The sequence below is a fragment of the Colossoma macropomum genome, unplaced genomic scaffold (assembly GCF_904425465.1).
Source record: "Colossoma macropomum unplaced genomic scaffold, Colossoma_macropomum, whole genome shotgun sequence".
NCBI lineage: Eukaryota > Metazoa > Chordata > Actinopteri > Characiformes > Serrasalmidae > Colossoma > Colossoma macropomum.
In genome coordinates, this window is record NW_023494807.1 from 7,917,543 (window position 1) to 7,940,828 (window position 23,286).

Here is a 23,286-nt window from a genome sequence, read left to right on the forward strand (position 1 = left end):
TTTTCCAGTGTATATATTCCTTTTGAATTGTCTAAGCATGAGTTTTTAGGGTTCCTGTTTTTTCCCATCACAGATGTCAGCCTGATTTGATGTACTGTAGAAAGTTGTCCTTTATTGGTCAGTGGTGCTGAAGCATAGCTAAGCTCCTAGGGGTCAACATATGCTGCAGGTCCAGGCCTTTAACAGGACTCACTGCTGTAGTTATGAAGCAGAACTGATCTGGCCTGTGTGTGTTTTTTTGGGCAGAGGTCACCATAAAAGCACTTAAGGAGAAGATTCGGGAGTACGAGCAGACGCTGAAGAACCAGGCGGAGAACCTGGCCCAAGAGAAGGAGCAGCAGCTCCACAACGACTATGCAGAGAAAGAGAGGTGAGAAGTCCCTGTGCTGCGGTTCCCCTGACCCACACCTCGCTGCCCACACCTTCACTCTCGACTTTACTCTGCTTTCATTTCTAGAAACGTTTTTTTCCACCAGTCTCTGAGTGTCTGATGATACTGAGTCAGATCCAGTATTTGTATTGTGTACAGTTTGCTGTACGGTGCACACTTAGTACATTAACGTCAGGGCTGAGTGAGATGGTTAAAAAAACATATATCTTAATAAATCACAATATATTTCAGCCTGTTGGTGACTTCTCAATGTTCCATCCTCTCTGAAAGGGCTTAAAAGAATATTTAAGTCAGAAGAACCATAATTCGGACTAAACAGGCTTAAGATGTGCAAACCTGGATATACAAAATTGTTGATTCAGATTATTTATCACAGTAACAATCAAAAAGCATAAAAATCTTATAAATAATAAAGAAATAATCAAGGGTCGATTTTCCAATGATTTTTACTAAATCCACTACAGATCCTTTAAAATAAATCTTGGTGCCAGTGTGGTTCTAACGAGGGTTATATAGTTTTAAAATGGATTTAAATAAATATAAAGTCCTACAATGGTTGAAAATGTCTTCGTGGCATGTACCCGTCCTCTGGGCCCCGATCACGACCGTGAGAGCCGGCAGGAAGGCAGGGCCCGAAGTCCGAGCCAGGCCCCCACGACTACAGTGGGGAGCAGAAGAAATCTGAGAGGAAGTGAGGAATGGTGCACGAGTCCCAAACCCCGCCTCCTGTTCCACAGTGAGGCCACTTCACTACACCTCACGTTCGACCCCTGGCGGACGAGCTGCGGAACGGGAGCGGTGATGGGGAGGCGGAGCAGCAGGAGCTGTGGAACAGGAGGCGGGGTTTGGGACTTGTGCACAATTCCTCACAGATTTCACACATTTCTTCCGCTCCCTGCTGTCTTCATGGGGACCTGGCTTGGACTTTGGGTCCTGCCATCCTGCTGGCTCTCGCGGTGTCCATCCCCTACTCCCCTGCAGATTTCATCCTCTCCCTGTTGTCTTCACAGGGTTTCGTCTAGGCTTGTAGTTCGGGCTCTGCCTTCCTGCCGGCTCTCACGGCCGTCATCGGGGCCCAGGGGCCAGGCACATGCCACAGTCTTAAAGTAAAATTCTACAACTGGGTTAAAAAGAGTGTATATCACTTCAATTCAGAATCCTCAGCCAACCAGTAGCTATATTCCAACCAGTAGAAGTGCTGTGGTCAGAAACTGACCGCTAATGACAGAGCTAGAGGACACAGTATTAAAAAGCATTGACATTAAAAAATGTTAGGTCATATGAGGACATCCCTACTTATTACTACTCTTTATTTAGGCCTGTATTTACATTTTTCCCTGTATTTATTCATGCCACAGTATTAAAGGACAATTCCACTGATTTCTTTGTAATTCAGTCATGAGACATAAACAAAGTCATTCAGACTGGTTTGATGTGAAATGATTCATTGTAGAGAAACTTACTGGCTTGGGTTTGTTTGCAGTGGCGATGATGGGAGCCAGGGGTCACAGTGAGGTTTATATGTAGCGTTAATAACAGTACATAGTGGTAGATCTGAAAAAGTCTTTGTTTCTTTGTTTACCCAAAGTTTTCTTTGGGGACTAAAGTACCTCTCCTGTACCTCTCCACCAAGAATGCAATTACAGCAGTACCTTTTAGGCCAAAACCTTCGAAAACTGGCCTGTAACAATGTCTCAGACATCAAGCAGCATATTTGTAGTGATTTCATGTAATAACTTCCTGTGAGGGAGCTTTTAGAGGTGGACGTCTGGTTCCTATCACCACCACTGTGAACAGTTCTGAATCAGAACAGAGAATTTCACATCAGACGTCTCTGAAAGGCTTTCTTTATGTCTTAACAATTCAATTATGAAAAAAACAGAAAAATCGCTAGAATTGCTCTTGTTGTTTTATGTTCTTTGGGTCTTATATTAATGGTTCTGTGCACCCAGGAACATTTTGAAAGTGTGTCCTGATTGTGAAGGGACAGACCTGCCAAGCCCTTCAAGCCCTGAAATACTCGCTGAATTAGATAACAAATGATTCAGCGCGTCCATCCATAGTCCCGACGATGCATAAACACATGTGCATGCATCGCTGTAGTCCTGGTGCTTAGCGTGACAGTTCCTCAGCTCGGCCCTGTTCTGTATGTGAGTGACACTGGAGTCAGAGCTCTGTATTAAAGCTTTAGCAGGGCTTTTATGTGCAGGCCAGGCTCGCGGGTTAATGCTGCCAACGTATGCTGTGCTTACACAAGCACTTAGGCCACGGCCAACTGGGACGAGTGTCTCCAGCACCCGCTTTATTTATTTATATATCACTCTCCACAGCCCCCTCCTGCACATCTGTAATCCACGCTAATGCTCTAATTCTGCTGTTTGTTTACATCTCTGCCGATCTCTCTCTGCCGATCTCTCGCACGCGTACTCTCTGTCCGCTCTCATTTGAGCTAAATGTGGGTGCATCAGTGACCTCCGACCTACTAAGAGTGAGAACTCTGCTTCTGATTAGCTCACCTGCTGTCATCTGGGTTGGGTGTCAGCTAGTAACTCTTTTCTGGGCTGGACAGTCCTTACATGGGTGTAGTGTTTGTAGGGATACCTCAATCTGGTGTGACAAATCGGTATCAGAGCTGATTGAGTGATTTTAAAGGATTGGTGTAGATTAAGCCTGATCAAATAATGATCCATAGATAACACTGTTTTATTCCTCAGCACTCTTTTGTAAAGATCTGTGATTACAAAACTATTAAAATACATTACTTGTGTGCAGCACCACACTGTCGAAATAATGTCATAATAATAACTGGGGCAATGTAGCTTTAGCAACTGTCTTATCTTAAAGTAGCGATGTGCCCTCCTTAAGAGGTTTTGAACCCTGAGCACAGATCCAAGTATACAGCTCAGAAACTACTGAGTGACCCTTAATAAATACTTTAAATGCAGTGATTATTCTGATATATATATATATATATATATATATATATGTATAATCTCGTATCGCATCTCCAAAAAAGGTAACTTTACAGGAAAGGAAAAACACTCTTAAATTTTAATGGAAGTAAACAGAGAAATATAATTTTCCAAGTAATTTTGGACAATTTCTGTTGGTCCATTCATCTTGACATTTTGGCATAACATAAAGGGCAGGGGTGACTTTTTCAAAATACGTCAAAATGTTAAAAATGACAAAAATGGGGATACAAGGTTTTGTCCCAACAGCAGCGTATATGTTTATGTACATGTGTGGGTGTGTGTGTGTTGTATTTCATTTCATAGACACACATTTTAGTATATAAACTAAATAGTTTAAGTTTCCAGTAATGTTCTCTCCTGTTTAATTCTAATGGATGGAGAGAAGTTGTAAAATAGTTCATGAATTAGGGCTGTTGTGGTACATACAGCTTCGGGGTAATAAGTAAAATATGAAAAATGTTGACTATTTGGCCCTTTATAGAACTCTAGGCTGGGGTATTCCTGTGTATGTGCAGTCATAAATGTCCTTATCCAGCATTGAGGAGACAGAAAGTCCTTTGAACGGAGGGGTGCGTGTGTTAGAGAGACAGTTGGGTGAGAGAGTCACTCAGAATATGTCCATAAATGGCCATATAGGGCAGTCTAAATTTCTTAACTGTCAGCATAAGCCCTGTTATTCAGAGCCAGTGTCCATATTTGATCAATTGTGCTGCTGCTCCTCGTGCATTTCCTATGCGTCAGCATGCATCCATAATTCAGTCCACTTCCTGTCTGCTCAGCATGCTTCCTGTGAGGGTGACGGAGGTGGATGGCTCTCAGCACACGCGTTTGTGCTGGAGATAGAGAGAAAGTGACTCATTGTGCTTTATTAATATCTCAGACGGTCGCGCTCTGCAGCCCCACCCTGAAAGACTTTAACTTTATTTGCTAAAAATAATATATCCCTCAGTTTCTCTCTTTCCCTCTCGTTTCTGCCGCGTGAGCCGAGCAGGCCGCCCCGCTCCAATAGCCAGACGGCCCTCCCTAATGGGCCACTTTATTTAATATTGCATGGAAGATTTTTAGCCCGTCGCATGAAATTGGTGGGAATTTTTGAGGCGGCCAGCAACATGAACGACTCCGTTTTAACAGAGTTTGACTTGAATATGAATCCACCCCCTTCACTTCAGTGCACACCTAAACCATAATCATTTCAGGGATTTTAGGTTCCTCCTTTCTTGTCCTCTCATTCATCCGTTTCTACTGTTCGTGCCGATCACACTGTTCTTACTTTATTTCTGCTTCCTTCTCTTCCCCGTGACAGGAAGTTGCAGGAGTCACAGGAGTCCATGGCCTCCCGGCTGGAGGAGGCGGAGCACAAGGCCCAGAACCTACAGACAGGTAAAAGTCTACTGGTGTTCCACGATTGTTTCACGTTTTATTTCAAAAACAGTTGATTTAACGGATATTATAGGATGAGTCCAGCAAAAGTGGGACGGAGATGCTTCAGGCTGCATTGCTCCTTGAGTGACCGAAGCCAAAACGGCTCCGTCGGAACAATGTGCAGTAAATGTGCAGGAGAGAGAAAAACGTTCTTTAAGTTAATGTCAAGAGATTTTATTAGTCATTTAGGAGCATTTTTATAGTACCATCATTCATTATTAAATTCAGACAGATAATATAAAAACATGCCAGTGACTGAAATGGTGGTACAAGTTTTTGTTCCAACAGCATGTAACTATCATGACTAATCGCTCTAAGGGCTGCCATTCGTACAGGAATAGGTGGAGCCAGGAGTTGGATGCAGTTTGAGATTTCAAATATGAATCAAGTGCCTTTATTTCCATTTTGCAACTGCATAGGAGCATTTTGCGATTGTGAACTGTTTCAGTATCACAGTTAGGCCTTCAGTTTAGGTCATATATTTAGAACGCCTCTACAATAATGCCAATTTCTGCTGTTGGAGTTCTAACTTGTTAGCGTAACCTAACACTCATGCACATGAACATATTGTTCTTTCTCAGTTAAACACAGATATTTGAAGTGTCTAAATGGCTTTCCAGATTTTTATTTGAAACTTGTAACAGACATTAACATATATTTTAATGTTATTTGTATATATTAGCATACAGCTTCCGCTGCTGTTTTCCATTCCTAACAACTGACTGAAACCTGGTTAGGCTGAGCTTATGTTCAGTCAGTGACATATCTAGAACTTCCAGAAGGCCTAGAGTGACCTTTGTTCCTCGCAAAGTTGGTCTCATTGTAAATCAAAACATGATTGGATGATTTACTGTCACGTCTGAATTGTGTTGGTAGTTAATCTAACGTGTAAGGCCTTCAGTTCAGCTCCTGAAGTCCTCACCAGTAGCTCACTTGGCTGTTTCTGTGTAGAAACCACAGAGAACACAGTCCTGATAGGATCATTTTCTGTTAAGATTGAACACGTTTCCAATCAAACCTTTACAATGAATGGATGAACTGGCGACCGGTCCAGGGTGTATCCTACCTTCCGCCGATTGACTGCTGGGATAGGCTCCAGCTCCCCTGCGACCCAGAAGGATAAGCAATTTAGAAAATTTGTGTGTGTGTGTGTGTTACTAAAATGCTTTCAAATGAAGGATAAAATATAATTATTAATTAAAAATTTAATTGTTTAGTTTTGTGTATAGCATTAATTATGTTTGCTCTCTTAGGCCGGGCCTACACTACACAATCTTTTTGCCCAATTTTAACCCAGATCTGAAGCGATTTTCCAGGTGGGAAACTCGATTGGAGCTCGATCGATGTTGGCGTGGATGATCTGTAGTGTGAGCGGAGAAACGAGTGAATGTTTAGCCCTCAGATCAAACTCCGAATTGATCGGTTTCCCTCCGATATTATCAAAAATGTTTGATATTTACGACCCGAAACATTCAGAGATTTACTCAACGAGTGATTCAAACAACAGCCAGTCAGAAAGCTAGAAGAGTGGAGAAACAGGCGAAAAGAGGCGCATGAACAGTGCCTGAACAGCGAAGCGCTGAGACCGAGGAGCTGCGTGTAAAACACAGGCAGAGAAGAGTCGATATCATGATTATAATGTTGATCCAGTCATCACGTCACTGTCTTTACAGTTTCAGCTCAGCCGCCAGTTTGTAGTGAAATATTCTCCAGCTCTCACTGATGTCAGCATTTCTCAGCCCCGTATTAATCCCCAGTTTGCACTTTCGCTGTGCACAACAGCCCAAACAGGTCCAGTGAGTTCAGCTCTGTTTGTGCCATGTGATCTGAGGAGTTCTGGGAGTTTGAGTTCTGGTTCATAGCCTAAACTCGTTATGAGTGTTACTCTCTTTGTCGTCTAGTGTATACAGTGCCTGAATTAAGACACACAATTGGTGTGTCCATCAAGAAATGTCCCACTTTTGCTTTGTTCTCTCAAATTGTGTTTATTAGTTGCTATATTATATTGCATTTTAGTGCATGATGACAGCACACTTTACAGGAACTATGACTGATGTTAATTCAGGAGCTGTACTCAGATAAATTGCAGCATTTTACTAATTATGACTAATTATGATGGTCTAAACACTGACACATTAATTGTGCAGCCATATGCTGAATATTCACGCTCCTACAACACTATTATAGCGTAGTCTTCCAAAGGCAGCGTTCCTGTGGGTGGGTGAGAAGGCCTGCTGCATTTTCTAGAGCTGTACGACTCACCATTAAAAGGAATTATGCAGGTGGATGAAAAGTTGCTGGACTGTCCACCTGGAGTTACCTTTTTGTGTTGTTGTTGTTTTGTTAACCTTATGTGTGTAAAATGGGTTTATTTATTTCTTTATTTGTTTATTTATTTTTGCAGTACTTGAAACAACTCAGGCAGAGCTATTTGACCTGAAGACCAAGTATGATGAGGAATCCACAGCAAAGTAAGTGTGGAGCAGGATGAATGTATGTGCGTCAGCAGAATTAATCTATAGAACCTTTCCCCTCGTCTCCCGTTTACTCTGGTACTTTTTTCCAGTCCTATTTGGCGGCTCTGCTAGAGATAATATCGGCAGATTTATCCCCAATTCCCTGTTCTGGCAAAGCAAGTCCCCCTCTATCCTCTCTCTCTCCCCGCTTTTGCTCAGAGAGCAGCCTCTCCGAGCATTAGTGCCGCGCTGTAAATAACGAGAGATTAGATCCACACAGACAGTCGCACCACAGACCCCTTCTAAACAAGAAGGGGGTGGGTCTTTTTCCCAGTTTGAACCTGATATTTTTCGAGCTCGCTTGAGTGTGTGTGTGTGTTAAAGGTGAGGTGTGTGTGTGTGGTCGGAGCGCCCACAGCAGTCTCCTCGTCTGCCTGTCACACAGGAATGCGTCGTCTCGCCGCCGCCGATGGCCTCAGGGCTATTTCAGGGCGTGTACCACCCAGCTTACTGGCAAGCATAATTATAGCTGTGCAAACCCACAGTGCCAGACGAGCCACACGCAGCCTCGCTGCTCCCGATCGGCCGATCCTGGATCAGCTACACTGCTGTATCTTAGCTCTTTGAGCTTAGGCGCTCTACCCACAGCTGACCCAGGTTCGGTCCAGCCTGTTACATATACATACAGGCCTGTCCAGTCAGACCCACCACACGCAGCTCTATCAGCAGCTCAGGACTCTGATCAGTTACTTACTGTTTGGTTGATTCCTTTGAGCAGAAGTACAGTAATGTCTGTGAACACTTTCCCCTCACACGTGTATATATATATTTATCTATATATGTATATATGAATAAATATATATATATATATACATATATAGATATATGTATATATATATATATATATTGTATATATATACACACACGCACGCACACACACATATATAAATATATATATATATATAGAGAGAGAGAGAGAGAGAGAGAATGTATATATAGATAGATAGATATAGATATATGTATATATGTAATATAATTATATTTTTTATTACTGTATTTATTGTTTCAATTATTATTAATTAGTTATTATTCTGTATTAGATTGTTCTGATTTAGTCAACATCAAATGTATTTATTTATTTATTTCATATATTACATTCATTACCGTATTATTAACGGTTCTTATTTATTTAGCTATTTATAAGTAAATAATCACAGAGACAAACAGATGTTTTTCTACTTCTCCTGCTTGGTTTGCACAACGTGGCCTTTAAAGTCATAATGCTGTATACCCCTCTGGCCGCTGTTTGACACTGGACATGGTGGCCTACCCTGATGTGTAGCTGCTCCAGAGTGTCCTGCTCTGTTGGTCAGCGCTTTTCAAAGGAGGTGTAACGAGGCTCCGGCTGGCAGTCAGAGAGCGAGTGTGATGGCAGAGGGAGGCTCTGTCATGACTTTGATGCTTTACTTTCCTCCTTCCTGTCAATCAGCTGCTCACTACCCGCCCACTGCAGCACACAGAGCAGCTCAGGAGTGTGTTTGTGTGTGTGGGTGTGTGTGTGTGTGTGTGTGTGTGTGTGTGTGTGTGTGTGTGTGAGAGACACTGATTTCGGAGGTGAATGTGCTCAAACAAGGCAGATCAAAGCGTCTCTACACTCACCTGCACACCTGCGGGTTTCAGTCGGTGCTGTGTGACCTTTATAGGCACATTACTGTCAGCTCCTCTCTTTCTTCATACTGTCTTTCTTTTCTGGTTCTCTGTCTTTCTTTCTTTCTTTCTTTCTTTCTTTCTTGTCTTTTCAGTGCTGTATATGTCAGTCTCATCATGTTTATTGCGTGTCTTGGTCTTTTTGCGTTCTCTCAAATGCCTGTCTCATGTTTACCTGCTGGTCAGTCGAGTGCTGACCGGTCGTGTCCTGCTGCTGTTCACGCATGAGACGCTGCGCACCTCACACTGAAACACCTCGTTCTTCACTGTCCTCAGAGCCCTGTTTGGACATCTGGACAATAAACATTATCATTGACTTTCTTTTCCTCCTTTTCCTTTTTCTTTCTTTTCTCTCAGTGCCCTGTTTGAACTTCAGTAGACTGACTCTTTCTTTCCTTTTTTCTTTTCTTTTCTTTTCTTTTCTTTTCTTTTCTTTTCCTTTCTTTTCTTTCTCTCTTTCTGTCTTTCTTTTCTTTCTTTCTTTCTTTTCAGTGCCCTGTTTGGACTTGAATAGATTGACTCTTTCTTTTGTTTTCTTTGTTTTCTTTCTTTTTTTTCTTTTTTCTCAGCACCTTGTTTGGACTTCAGTAGATGGACTCTTCTTTTTTCTTTTCTTTTTTTCTTTCTTGTTTTCTTTCTTTCTTGCTTGCTTTCTTGCTTTCTTTCTCTCTTTCTTTCTTTCTTTCTTTCTTCTTTCTTTCTTTCTTCTCAGTGCCCTGTTTGGACTTAAGTAGATTGACTCTTTCTTTTCTTTTTTCCTTTCTTTCTTTCTTTATTTCTTTCTTTCTTTCTTTCTTTCTTTCTTTCTTTTTTTAGTACCCTGTTTATTCTTTTGACAACTTTCTTTTTTCCTTTCTTACATTTTTTTGTCTTCTCAGCCCCCTATTTAGCTTTTAATAGACATTATCAGTGACTCTTTCTTTCTTTCTTTTTTCTTATTCTTTTCTTTCCATCCACTCAGCACCATGTTTACCCTTTAATAGGCTGTTGTCTTTGTCCTGTTTTTTTTCTTTCTTCCTTTTGTTTTCGTTTCCTTTTCACTGTTTTCTCCTTCTTTCTTTTTTTTCTCTTTTCTCTCCGTGTTTGATTTAGTATGCTGGGTTCTAATGCCCTCCTTTTCTCGCTCTGTTAATTCGGTCTCTGACACACGGTTGCTACAGTAAACTCTCCTCCTCCTTCATTAATAAACATGAGGGTCTCTCAGTGCTCTCAGTCTTACAGGCCACACAAACAGAGGGAGGGTCTCGCAGCTCCTCAATGAGCCCTTGTTCGCTCTCTCGGGCTCTAATTGCGTCGCCGCAGAGAAACACGTCCCAGTAAACATTTCCTGCTGCGCTCACGCACTCCACCTCTCTCTCTCTCTCTCTCGCTCTCTCTCTCTCTCTCTCTCTCTCTCTCTCTCTTTCCCTCTTTCCCTCTCTCTCTCTCCCTCTCTTTCCCTCTTTCCCTATTTCACTCTTTCTTCCTTTCTTTGCATCAATCTCTCTCTCTCTCTAACCCTCCACGTTTCCTGTTCTACACATCTCCTTACTCCAGTCTTTCCTTATTCTCTCTTTTTTAAACTGGGTTTGTTGAACATCACAGGCTAAAATAGTTTTTTGTTGTTGTTCAGGGTTTAGAATCTGTGTTTTACACATGATTTATTTTGCCATTTGTTTTCATCCAGTTTAGCCAAAGCTGTTCCACACCTGACTAATGCTGACTTTACACTAGAAGACTTAGAAAAGACTCTGAAAAGACTTTTGAAAGACTAAAGTCTGACACTCTCTCACATCTAAAGACAGTGTCACAGAGTTTTAGTCACAAACTGTGATTTTTGCAAAGACTGGGGGTCTTGCAAGGTGACTGTTTGCATAACTGCAATTAGAGTTTTGAGTTTATTTCCCATCATGCTCCTGGTGGAAATTTACAAGCAAAGAAACCCTTTTCCTTCTCCGCTCTGTAGTGGTGCAGATTGGGAGATACGTTGGCTGGACACGCAAAGCTCTGGGGCTCCGCCCAGTTCACTGTAGAGCCGTATATTCTGACAGATCATCACCCAGAATTTTATAATTAATCTGTAAAGTGTGCAGTTACTTTTTTATTAAACATAAAAATTTACACATCAACACAACATGCAGCGGTTCAGCATTGTTTATTGGGTATTATAAACTGAACCATAAAAAAACTATCAAACAAAATAAGAAGCCACTGTAACACAAAGCAAAAAAAGTGGAAAAAAAACTCTTCAGTAATGCCGTTTTTAAAGTCCCCTGTACATTTCTTTACATCACTGTTACAGTGAACCTGAAATATTAAAACATTTTACTATGATTATTGCTTAGAGATTTCAGACATTCACACATGCATTCTCTCTCTCTCTCGCTCCCTCACTCTCTCTCTCTCTCGCTCCCTCTCTCTCTCTCTCTCTCTCTCTCTCTCTCTCGCTCCCTCACTCTCTCTCTCTCTCTCTCTCTCTCTCTCTCTCTCTCTCTCTCTCTCTCTCTTTCTCTCTCTCTCGCTCGCTCCCTCACTCTCTCTCTCTCTCTCTCTCTCTCTCCCTCGCTCCCTCACTCTCTCTCTCTCTCTCTCTCTCACCCGTTCGCTCTCATGCATGCCCCTGGCACGTCCTTATTTGCATGAGCCAAGACTTAAAACTTACGATAATATGAAACACGGTTGATTTTGTTGTTGCATCAAGATGAGAAAAAGACTGACCTAAGACGGCCGTCCTGACCACCTCACACTAAACGATCGAGATGCCACGAGCGCATTGCAGCTCTAAAAAGACTTAACATGACGCAAAAAAAAAAACAAGAGCTCATTATTTATCAATTGTGTACTAAGCTGCTGAAATAATTAGTTCTCTGCACACAGTCAGACCCTCTTGTTCCATGTTTTCTTTTAGGTATACAGGACAAATGTACCGGGTCCGGAACATTCTGTCTTCCCACAGCACATAATAGTAATGAATCTCCACAGAGGAAAACAGCTTAGAATCGGAGTTCATAATATGGGCGTAACGGCAACTGCAGAATGACGCATGACTCCAGATATCTAAATGTTCATGAATAAAACTGTTTTAGACACCCAAGTCAGAATAGCATGCGCAGTTTATTTGTCCATAGGCAGATGACAGTGTAAATGCAGTGTTAGGCTATTAGGCTGGGCTAATAATGATTTTAAAGTATTATTGAGTTGTCAGCCACATTAGAGTGAGCACAGAACTTGTGCAGTGCTAAAACGTATGTAGTCTGGATTGAAGCAGATTCGAGCCTAAGCATGCAGCACACTGGGCTTAGCGTGCGTGAAACCCTCCGATTCGGCACATTTGGTTACACACACACTCAGTAAGTGGATGTATTATCTGCAGAGGATTTGGCATCCCGCTGAACGCAGCGCATGCTATCCGTTTCACAAAACCCACTGTTTTCTCTTCTGTCTGCCATGAGCTGCAGATAAAGGCTTCTGAAGTTTTGATAGAGAGAGAGACAGACAGAGAGAGAGAGATAGAAGAGGTGGAGGTGGTGGGGGGGGGTGGGATTTGGACAAGGGGCAGCTGTGGGATTATGGGAGCTCAGAGATTGTGAACAGTAAGAGGCTCGGAGAGGGCTCGATTCAAAGAAAACCTCGCACATCCCCTCACAGTTCTGGGAAGAGCTCGGTTACACGCTCTGTCTCTCTCTCTCTCTCTCTCTCTCTCACACACTCATAGTGAATCCACTCATGTTTCTTGTGGCATCATGCTCACCCATTTTATTAACAATACTGTGATGATTTGGCAATGACAGAAAACTGACAGACACAACTAGACAGTGTGTACACACACACACACACACACACACACACACACACACAGATGATCAGTGGAGATTATGGGAGCCTCCTCCACCGAGAGTCTCTGTAATGAGGGTTATGAAACCTGTCTGCCACACATAAGTATTAGAGAAAATGTGATGGGAAGACCCCACGGTAGTGCTGGGTGGATTGATATTATTCAGTATTATGATATTTTCCAGACAAATAATGGTATGAAATGATATTTAAGTTAGTATTAATAAAATTAATGAGTAATGAGAATTAATGATTTTATTACCATGGCAAAAAATGAACCCAGTCAAACTATACTACTGTGGTAAAAAGTCACCCAGCTCGCAACCCAGTCACCTCGATTACCGCTGTGAAAAGTCGCCCAGCTCACAACCCAGTCACCTCGATTACCGCTGTGAAAAGTCACCCAGCTCGCAACACAGTTACCTCGATTACCGCTGTGAAAAGTCGCCCAGCTCGCAACCCAGTCAACTCGGTTACCGTGGTGAAAAGTCACCCAGCTCGCAACACAGTTACCTCGATTACCGCTGTGAAAAGTCGCCCAGCTCGCAACCCAGTCAACTCGGTTACCGTGGTGAAAAGTCGCCCAGCTCGCAACCCAGTTACCTCGATTACCGCTGTGAAAATTCGCCCAGCTCGCAACCCAGTCACCTCGATTACCGCTGTGAAAAGTTGCCCAGCTCGCAACCCAGTTACCTCGATTACCGCTGTGAAAAGTCGCCCAGCTCGCAACCCGGTCAACTCGGTTAACGTGGTGAAAAGTTGCCCAGCTCACAACCCAGTTACCTCGATTACCGCTGTGAAAAGTTGCCCAGCTCGCAACCCAGTCACCTCGATTACCGCTGTGAAAAGTCACCCAGCTCGCAACCCAGTCAACTCGGTTGCCATGGTGAAAAGTCACCCAGCTCGCAACCCAGTCACCTCGATTACCGCTGTGAAAAGTCGCCTAGCTCGCAACCCGGTCAACTCGGTTACCGTGGTGAAAAGTCGCCCAGCACGCAACCCAGTCAACTCGGTTACCGTGGTGAAAAGTCGCCCAGCTCGCAACCCGGTCAACTCGGTTACCGTGGTGAAAAGTCGCCCAGCACGCAACCCAGTCAACTCGGTTACCATGGTGAAAAGTCGCCCAGCACGAAACCCAGTCAACTCGGTTACCATGGTGAAAAGTCACCCAGCACGCAACCCAGTCAAACTCCGCAAGCTTATGGCCCAGTCAGATTTCCTTTTTTGTGTTGAAATGTATCCCAGTTACTCTGCTATCAATGAAGAATCTCCCGCCTGATGAAACTCTGCTTCCATTGTGAAAAGTCACCCAGCTCTTGGTCTGGTGAAACTCCACTTCCGGCAGGCAGCGCTGTCAAACTCCACTACCACAGAGAAGAATCTCCAGGTTTACAACTCAGCTACAGCAGTGAAAATTCGGGGGACGATTCAAAAGAAACCACAAACATACCAAAAACAATACAAAGCAATCATCTTGATGTAAAGTGGCAGCCAAAATGCACACACAGTTCTTTTGCCACACACACCCTCTGCTATTCTGTGCTAAAAGCATGGCTTCTGATTGTCATGTTTTGCTCCATTTATTTCCCTTAAAATTACACCAAAGGGAAGCAAACAGAAACATCCAATTATTTCATTTTTATGGATTTTAAGCTGTTCTTTCAAAACAGTCTGAAGCACCCAGTAAAGCCAGGCGTGCGCTAAGTAAGGTCTGTCTTTTACAGTCTTACTCTCTAGGTGATCAGACTGAGAGAGGATATCACACAGCGGATTTCTGTGTATGTCTATGGGGTAGTAGAGTGAATGAGTAGTTTCAGCATCATAGCCTATTTTAGATGGTCATCTCAAAGTGTTTCAGTCAAAACAGCTCATTTTAAAGCTTAGTAGATTGTAAAGAAGAAACATGTATACTAAAGGTTTTTATATCGGAATTGGAAAAGAAAAAGTGCTGTGTGTGCCAAAACTACACGAGCAGTTTAGACGATGAACTATTTTTGTACCTTGTGCCTCTCTGCCTCCTCTGTACAGGAGCTGTAATGTCTGTCCATTAGCAAAGATGTTCTATCGATCCATCTCTAAATAGATCAATAGCTTTCCCTTCCTTTTCCTCTCGTCCCTCGTCATCTTTCTCACTTTTGCTCTCCTCCTCCGCTGCCGACTGTGTGAAACAAGGCGTGGGGGTGCGTGTGTGTGTGTGTGTGTGTGTGGATAATGGAAATGATTGATCGATTTCATGGTTTGTTTGAGACCCCTCACCTCCCCCAGGTTTTCTCCCAACTTCTGGAATGTTACAGTTTTAGACACACACAACACACAAAACACACTCAGCCCCAGGCTCTATAATAAGGTGCACAGAACTGTAGTGTGCTGAAATTTTTTAATCCAGTGCTGGACAACAAGCTACAACCGCCCCTCATTTACAGTTATATACAAAAGTCGATTTTCTAATGAAAATAAATTAACACGTTCTCTACAATGAACACCCTTAAATATGGAATTTGTCTGCAGTTTTACATTTTTGTGCCCAAGTTTAACATAACTGGGGGGAAAAAAAAAACAGCATGCAGTGTGCCATAACTTTTGCACAGGCCACATTATTGTTTTTCCCAATATGTAAAAATCAGCAAATCACAGTAATGATACTTATAAAGCACAAATAGGCTTACAATTACAGCAGTAAACAGAGCATTAAAAACAAACAAGAAAGCATAGTAATGCAGAGGTAGACCTAACAATAGTGATGGGCCGATCCACATTTTTGCAGTTCCGATCCGATTCAGATACACAACCGCAGGTGCCGATACAGATTCCGATACAAGAGCTCTTTTTCTTTAATATTATCATTATTGTTGTTAGTATTGTGTTTAAGGTTGTGTTTAATGTGTTAAATCAGTCACTAAGCGTGTCTGTAATGGAGGCTGCAGATTAACTGCCGCTGTGTGACCCCTGCACTTTTTCACCCAAAGTGCAGTGAGACTTATGAGAGACGCTGGACTCACATCTGAGGTCCAAATATCAGCTTTGAAGTTCATGGATTTAACATCTAACTGCACTGGTAACTCTGATGACACTCGGGTGTATAGTTCATGTATAGCAGTCTCTGAATCTCTGAAACGTGTTTTCTGGATGGCAGGTTATACCTGGGCTCTAAAAGCTCCAACAGGCTGTAGAATCCAACATTTCCTCCTACAGAGAGCGGTTGGTCATCGACTGTAATGAAGTTCAGCAACTTCTCTGTAACTCCTTTAGCCTTTAGGTTGTCTGCCGGGAGTGTGACGCTTTTCTGGAAAGCATCAGTGAGAGACGCTACCTGGTAAAATATCTCCAAACAAATGACATTTTGGTCAAACCAACAGCTAGTGTTATTTGCTCACTCAGTTACAGACTGAAGTTGCTGTGGGTTCATGGTAAGATGTGGAACAGAATCCGGATCGGTGACATTTCATGTTATGTTACATTACGGCGGGTTCATGGTCCAGCACAAACTGCCGAGTGGAATATGGATCGGTAGGTGGATCAGCCCTGTCCATCCGATATCCGATGAGTGAATTGTCAATATCAGTCCTGATATCGATATAGGATAGGATCAGCTCCATCTCTACCTAGCAGCCACCTGGGAGACTTGATAGAGCCAAAACTGTCCCCATCAGAAAAACACTTTAAAAGCACTTTCATCTTTGAGAGAGAGAGAAAAATTAACATCCAGACCTCAGAAGCTGTAGTAAAGGTGAAGAGTGGACAAACTAAACACTGAGAAATCTATTATATTTAATTGGTGATTCTCCTTTGCCATTTCCTGTTAAATCTATGTGTTCTACTTTTTACCAGATGCTGAATGATGAATAACCTAATGTCAATTTTGTCTGAAAATATAATAAACAAAGGGTGGTCTCTGACTTTTGCACAGTACTGTACCTGTTTGCCTGAGGTGTGGGGTCTCAGGTTGGCTGTGGGTGGAGGGCTTGCATGCATGAGTCTCTCTTTCTCTCTCTCTCTACCTCCCTCCCTCCCTCCCTCCTCTCTTTTGCCTGAGCTGCCACAACAGATGCTCCTCCTAGTGGTCTAGCTGCCTTGGGCCTCCTCTCTGTGAGTGTGTGTGTGTATGTGTGTAATCAGGCTCATACACACCCACACACTGCTCTGAACAGGTCAGTAACCCCCCCCATTCAGTGTACCGGTCTATTTTTCCCCCCATGTTACATCTAACAGCGTTTCCCTCCTGTCGCTGGGCAGAGAGCGGAGGAGCCGCTGCATGGAGACTGTATTTTTAGAGGAAACCATTCTAGCGGTCATGTTATATTAACAGTGTTCAGCACTGGACACTCTTGGATGGATATAGCCAAGCGATGATGCAGCAGGAAGGCTCAGTCTGGGTGGTGTGTGAAGGCATGAGGAGAGTGGAGTTGACCCGTCACAAGTGCATTCTTTGAGGCTGTGAAGTTGAATAAGCTTCACAGAACACTGACACAAATCCCATTCAGACTAATGAGAAACTGTAGTGCTTTTGTTGTTAGACTGACTTTATCATGCTTACTGATTTTTCTGTTTTTGTTATTAAGTAGGGAGAATTCTTCGCTCTAAGCGCCTTTACACCACGAGCGTTCAAGTATAGTATCGCAGCACAGTGCAAAGCCTTTATGTCTACACTGGAAGTGTCTGGAAAAATCTGTGCATCAAAAAGCACATGTATGGATTATGTTACCAAATTGGTTCAGAGTCAGAGTTGGAAACCCATTTCAGACTTTTAACTGACCAAAATCGATTTGCTTTGAGTGACCCTACAACTTCGTTATGTTTATTTTATTACCACAAATGATTCAACATTCCATTTTGTCTCTAACACAGTCATAACACTACCGAAACTCTGTGTTTCAGTAATGGCGGTTTCGGTAGTGTTATGATGTCGTTTTTGACACAATGGAATATCGAATCACAACTGTTCAGAGCTGTGCTTGCTAGTCGTGTACTGGATAACATTTTTGAGTTCTGCTCGAAATTAGCAAAAATTGTCACTGCCGAAACTTTGTTTCACTAGTGACTTTTTCGGTAGTGACAATTTTCACTAATTCTGAGCAGAACTCAAAAATGTTATCCAGTACATGACTAGCAAGCACAGCTCTGAACATTTGTACACACATATAATAATAATCTTTTTTCACTAAAACACAGAAAATTTTGCTAAATTGTAGAAAACGTGTTGCGTTATTAACAATTTTTAATGTTCCAAACTGATTTTCAGGCTTTGGGACACATTTACTTCAAAACAATGGGAAATAACAGGGATGCAGTCTCACTTTCTGCTCTAAAATACAGGGGATTGGCTAAAATAAATCTACACCTACAGAACTGTTTCGGTAGTGACATGAAAATGTGGGACAGCGTTTTTTTTAAATTACCTCATAAATATAAAAAAAAACACTGAAAAAATGCAAAAAAAGTAAGTATTATTTTCACGAGTGTAAATTTAGGGGTTAGGGTTTGGGACAGACTCCTCCCAATAGAAAGTACCCTATAAATGATGATTTTGTATATGTTTAGTGCATCACTGTCTCAGTTATTACCTTGAGTCTAAATACATAATAACATTTCTTGTAAATATCTAACGTGTATACATTATATATATTTTTTATATCTTATTTTTTATTAGAAATGTTTATTTCTTTAATTATTCTCTTTATTATATTAGAATAAAATGCTAAATAAAAGTTTTTTCACTAGTGCTCTCAGACTGTACCCCACTGTACATGCACACAAACACACACACACACTAAAACGTAAACCCCCCTCTCCCTCTCTGCCTCTCTTCCCCGTGTCGGGGGAAGAGCAATAGTGTGTTGTCCGTTTTGTCTCCTTTAAAGATTAATGGCATATTGATCGATTGCTCTGCGAGCGGCTGCTTTGCCTGGGAGCTGCGGGGCTCCAGTGCAACTAGCCGACCTTGACTAAAGAGAGTGAGTGTACATGTATTAGATCTCTTCGCTGTGTGCTGTTTTTTATACTATTAAACCTGGATTTTCTGTCCCATGACGGTGGATCACTTTTTACTGGGCTACATCACCATGGCAACTTACGCTCCTCCGAGGGAGGTTAAAGAGGCATTCCACCGATTTGGGTCATTCAGAGTGGTTTGATGTGAAAATGGTTCATTGAAGAGAAATTTTACCAATGCAGGTTTCTTTACAGTGGTGGTGATGGGAACCAGGGGTCACCATGACTACAACACAAACATAGACATTTTATTTACCATCAGAAACAACATTTTTGGCCAAGATTATATCTTAAAACTATTGGACAACAGTGTCTCAGACATCAGGCAGTGTATTCATAACAATTTAATGTAATAACTTTCTGTGTGGGAGCTTTTAGAGGTGGACGTCTGGTTCCTATCATTACCACTGTGAACAGTTCTGACTCGGTAAATCAGTGCGTGACTTTTCAACATTTTTCTTTGTTTACTTGCTGTCAACTCAAAGTCAAAGTTTATTTATACAGCGTTTTTTACAGCAGGTGTTGTCACAAAGCAGCTTTACAGAAAAATCCCGGTCCAAGCCCCCGTGGGCGTCGCCAGTGGCGACAGTGGCAAGGAAAAACTCGCTAAGACCAAGAGAGGACACTGAGAGGAACCAAGGCTCAAAAGGGGAACCCATCCTCCTCTGGTCGATACCGGTTAGCAAACAGCATTAGTATGAAATATTAGAATACAGAATGGGGGAAAAACAGGCGGAGCAATGGTTAATTAGATAGTTTGAGTTTATGCAGCAGCAGCAGGAGGGTCAATTCATGCAGGTGAGGTTTGCACAGCGTTGTACAGCATGAAGCTCAGTGGTGGTCAGAACAGTCCAGAAGGCTGAAACGGTCCAGAAGGCTGGCGAGAAGTGGGCACCCGATCAAGGCAGAAGAAGCAACAGCATCAGACCACACAGGATGGGCAGCTGTTCAACTCGGCAAAGAAAAAGAAAACACACAGTCAGTTCTGTGAAGAGCGACTGATCACAGATTACAGTATTAACAGAGAGCTGTATTTTCTTCTTTCATGCTCTGTTTTCATTGGCTGTTGCAGGAATCCGTTCAGATTGTGTCGTTGATCAGTTTACACTAGATTACACTCATCATGAAAAATAAATCATGTTTGATAAACTCCGACTGGTCTGAAACACAATCGGGGAAGCCAGAAATCTGAGTCTGTGCCTCTCACACACGACTTGATTCTCTCTGCAACTGTTGACTCCGACCGACTCAAACATCTGCAGACTAGAGCCGACCAGCACAGACTCGGCCAGACTGAGAATCTGGGCTAAAATCGAGGTAAAAGTCATGTAACCCCGGCTTTAGTTTGCGAGTTGTCAGATAATCCATAGTTCTCCTACAAGCACTTACCAGTGTACTACGTTGGTCAGTTGTAGGAACAGAGCGCTGGAGCTACGGGTCAAACTATGAAATCGTGTTAATCGTGTTAATAAATAAATAAGTGCCCGTGTTAATTTATCATGTTAACACGTTAACTTTGACGTCACTTTACTTTATCAGTATAACATCGCAAACATCACAAAGAAACAAGAAGTGACCCGGAAAGGACCAAAGCAGTCCACCTGCGCCCCTGATCGGTCAGAAGCTTAGCACTGTATTGACAGCTGTTATGCTTTATGATGCTAAATCCCAAACCTGACCTGCATTGGAGCAGGTTAGGCGTGAAGTTGCCATGGTGATGTAGCCCAGTAAAAAGTGATCCAGAAAGAAAATCCAGGGTTAGATCGAACTAAGCCTAAAGTTATCCAGCTACGCAAGAAATCCTGCTTCGTGAGACAGACCCCCAGCATTCCTTCGTGTGTGTGTGTGTGTGTGTGTGTGTGTGTGTGTGTGTGTGTGTGTTTGTGTATGTATGTGTGTGTGTGTGTGTGTATGTGTGTGTGTGTGTGTGTGTTAGGTCAGAGAGAGTTATGAGCTTCATTTGGAGTGGTGGTGATTCCTCCAGACGTCCCTGAAGGAGAGCTCCTGCCACATTCTCTTTATTTATAGGGGGCCACTTCTAAATCATTAAGAGCCGAGGAGCCGCTGCTGATCCTATAGGGCTCCCCCTGTGCACACGCACTCGCTCCGATATGAACATGACTCCCGGAGGATCCTGCAGGGTTCAGCAGCAGTGCACATCTGGGCAAACCATGCACTTGCGTACCCCTCCTTCTCTCTCTTCTGTCTGCTTCCCTCACAGTAGCTTTGAACTGGGCCTGTATGGACTCTTGTGTAGGCCTTTGTCTGGGTCCCTCTGCTTCTTTATGCTTTCCTTCCCCTTCTTCTTCCATACTCTCTGTCCTGATCTGTTACCAGCAGTGTAACTAGGGTCTCAAGGACCCCCTATACATCAGTGATTTTAATGGGTGTAAGTAGGGGGGAAAAAAAAAAAACAAAAACATATTGCTGCTTTCGGAACTAAACCTTGTATCTCCAAAATGAGAATTTTGCAGGAGAGGGAAAAAACATACTTTACTTTCAATGTAAGTCAATGGAACCAGACGATTTCTAAGCAGTTTGCGGTCATTTCTTTGGGTCCACTCATTATGAAATTACACACAATGTAAAGGACAACAGGCACTTTGAACTTGTGTCAAAAACGAAAAGACGAGAAAAATAGAGATCAGAGGTTTTGTTCCGACAGGAGCGATATGTAATTCACTTGCCTGTCCAATCACTTCTAACACTAACCTAAATGTTTACATTCGGCCTATTAAAGGGCTGATATCTGACATTTTGCTTACATTTTATTGTTTTTGTTTCCTCTGAGATCATCTTGTAAATCTTTTGTATGCATCAAAAACAGCAAGAATTGAATCATTTATTACAATTTTCCAGTGTTTATCCCTTCGATTTCAACAGTCTGTTTATGTTACTGTGCCTTTAAGACTGGTCTGTGTAAATGAGCTCGGTTCTGATTGGCTGTCCTGTGTTGTGCCTCATTCCAAAAAACAGTCACTCCTCGTAACTCGTAACCTTCTGTAGGCCGAATAGGTGGATAGATGTGGTTTTTGTGACGTCACAAACGCAGCAAATTCGAAACCTACCCACCACAGCACTGTATAAACACATCCGGTTCCTGTTACTGTATGTCTGAAAGTTTGTAGACACCTGCCGGCAAGGCTTTACGCCACACGTTGGAACATTGCTGTGAGGATTTGATTGCATTCAGACACGAGCTTTAGTGAGGTCAGGTAGTGATTTTAGATGATCAGTTCTGGATCACTCCAGCTCATCCCGAAGGTGGGATGGCAGTGTCGTTTTTCTTTCTCTCTCTCACTCTCTCTTTCGCTTTCCCTCTCTCTTTTTTCTCTCTCCTCCTCCTGTCCTCTTTTTTTGCCTCTCACTCCTCTCTCTGTCTCTCTCACTTTCCCTCTCTTCCTCTCTCGCTCTCTTTTGTGTCTCATTCTTGTCCTCCTTTTTCTCTCTCACTTCTTTCTCTCGCTCTCTTTTCTCTTTCTCTCTCGCACGCTCTTTCTCAGTCTCTCTCCCTGTGTCGCTTTCACTCTCCCTTTCTCTACTTTTCTTATTCTATATCTTTCTCTATTTTGTCTCTCTTCTCTCTCACCGTCTTCCCTGTCTGTCTCTCCCCTTCCCTCTCTCTCTCTCACTTTCCCTCTCTTTCTCTCTCACACGCTTTTTCTCAATCTCGCTCCTCCATTCTCCCTTTCTCTCTACCTTTCTTACGCTCTTTCTCTCTTTTGTCATTGTCTTTTATCAGTGAGACTCTCTCGCTGTCTTCCCTATCTATCTCTTTCTCTCTCACTTTCTTTTGTCTCTCACTCTTGTCCTCCTTTTTGTCTCAGGCCTTTCTCGCACTCTCTCTTTGGCTCTCTTTTGTCTTTCTCTGTCACACTCTCTTTCTCATTCTCTCTCCCCGTGTCACTTTCACTCACTCTCTCCCTCTCTCTTTCTCTCTCTCTCTCCTCTGACACACACAGACATAATAACTCTTTCTGCCTCTTGTCTTTTTTTCCCCCTTTTTCTCTCTTGCTCACACAAAAGCAAAACCCTGGTAGTCTCTGAAAGGGCAAGAAGAGCGAGAGAGAGCGAGAGGGAGAGAGAGGGAAGGAGGGAGAGAAACAAAAAGCTAACAGGGTGTTATGAGGAGAGGCAGCGATGAGGAAAAAGGGGGGATGGGCACAGAGGGAAATGAAAGTCTAATGGTCTAAATCTGAGAAATGTCGTAGCGGCCCTGGAGGATTTGGCCAGCACTACACAGGATATGAGAGAGAGAGAGAAGAGAGAGAGAGAGAGATGGGGGGAGGGTTAAATTCAGAAGATCCATTATGCCCAGTGTCGGGTTGAGGTTTGTGGACTGCACTCTTGACAGCAAACCAAAGAAAGGGTTAATAACGACTTCCCCAAACCTGCTTCCTTTGTGTGATATTTTTTGAAGCTGCGTTGCTGTCGTGTTATGGAGAATCCCGTTTCACTCGAATGCAGCGTTTTGCAAGAAAGCAAAACTGGAATTGGGATGCTGCGGTTAGGAGCGCCAAATTAAACCGTCAGT

General features: G+C 42.8%; 1 protein-coding gene across 1 annotated transcript in view; it reads left to right on the forward strand.

Annotated features, from left to right (window-relative positions):
• cux1b (cut-like homeobox 1b) overlaps positions 1 to 23,286 on the forward strand; it is a 232,815-nt gene that overhangs the window by 131,181 nt on the left and 78,348 nt on the right. The window contains exons 6-8 of the mRNA XM_036556545.1: positions 247 to 370; positions 4,670 to 4,746; positions 7,193 to 7,259. Of these exons, the coding sequence (XP_036412438.1) occupies positions 247 to 370; positions 4,670 to 4,746; positions 7,193 to 7,259 (268 nt within the window). The remainder of the gene's footprint in view (positions 1 to 246; positions 371 to 4,669; positions 4,747 to 7,192; positions 7,260 to 23,286) is intronic.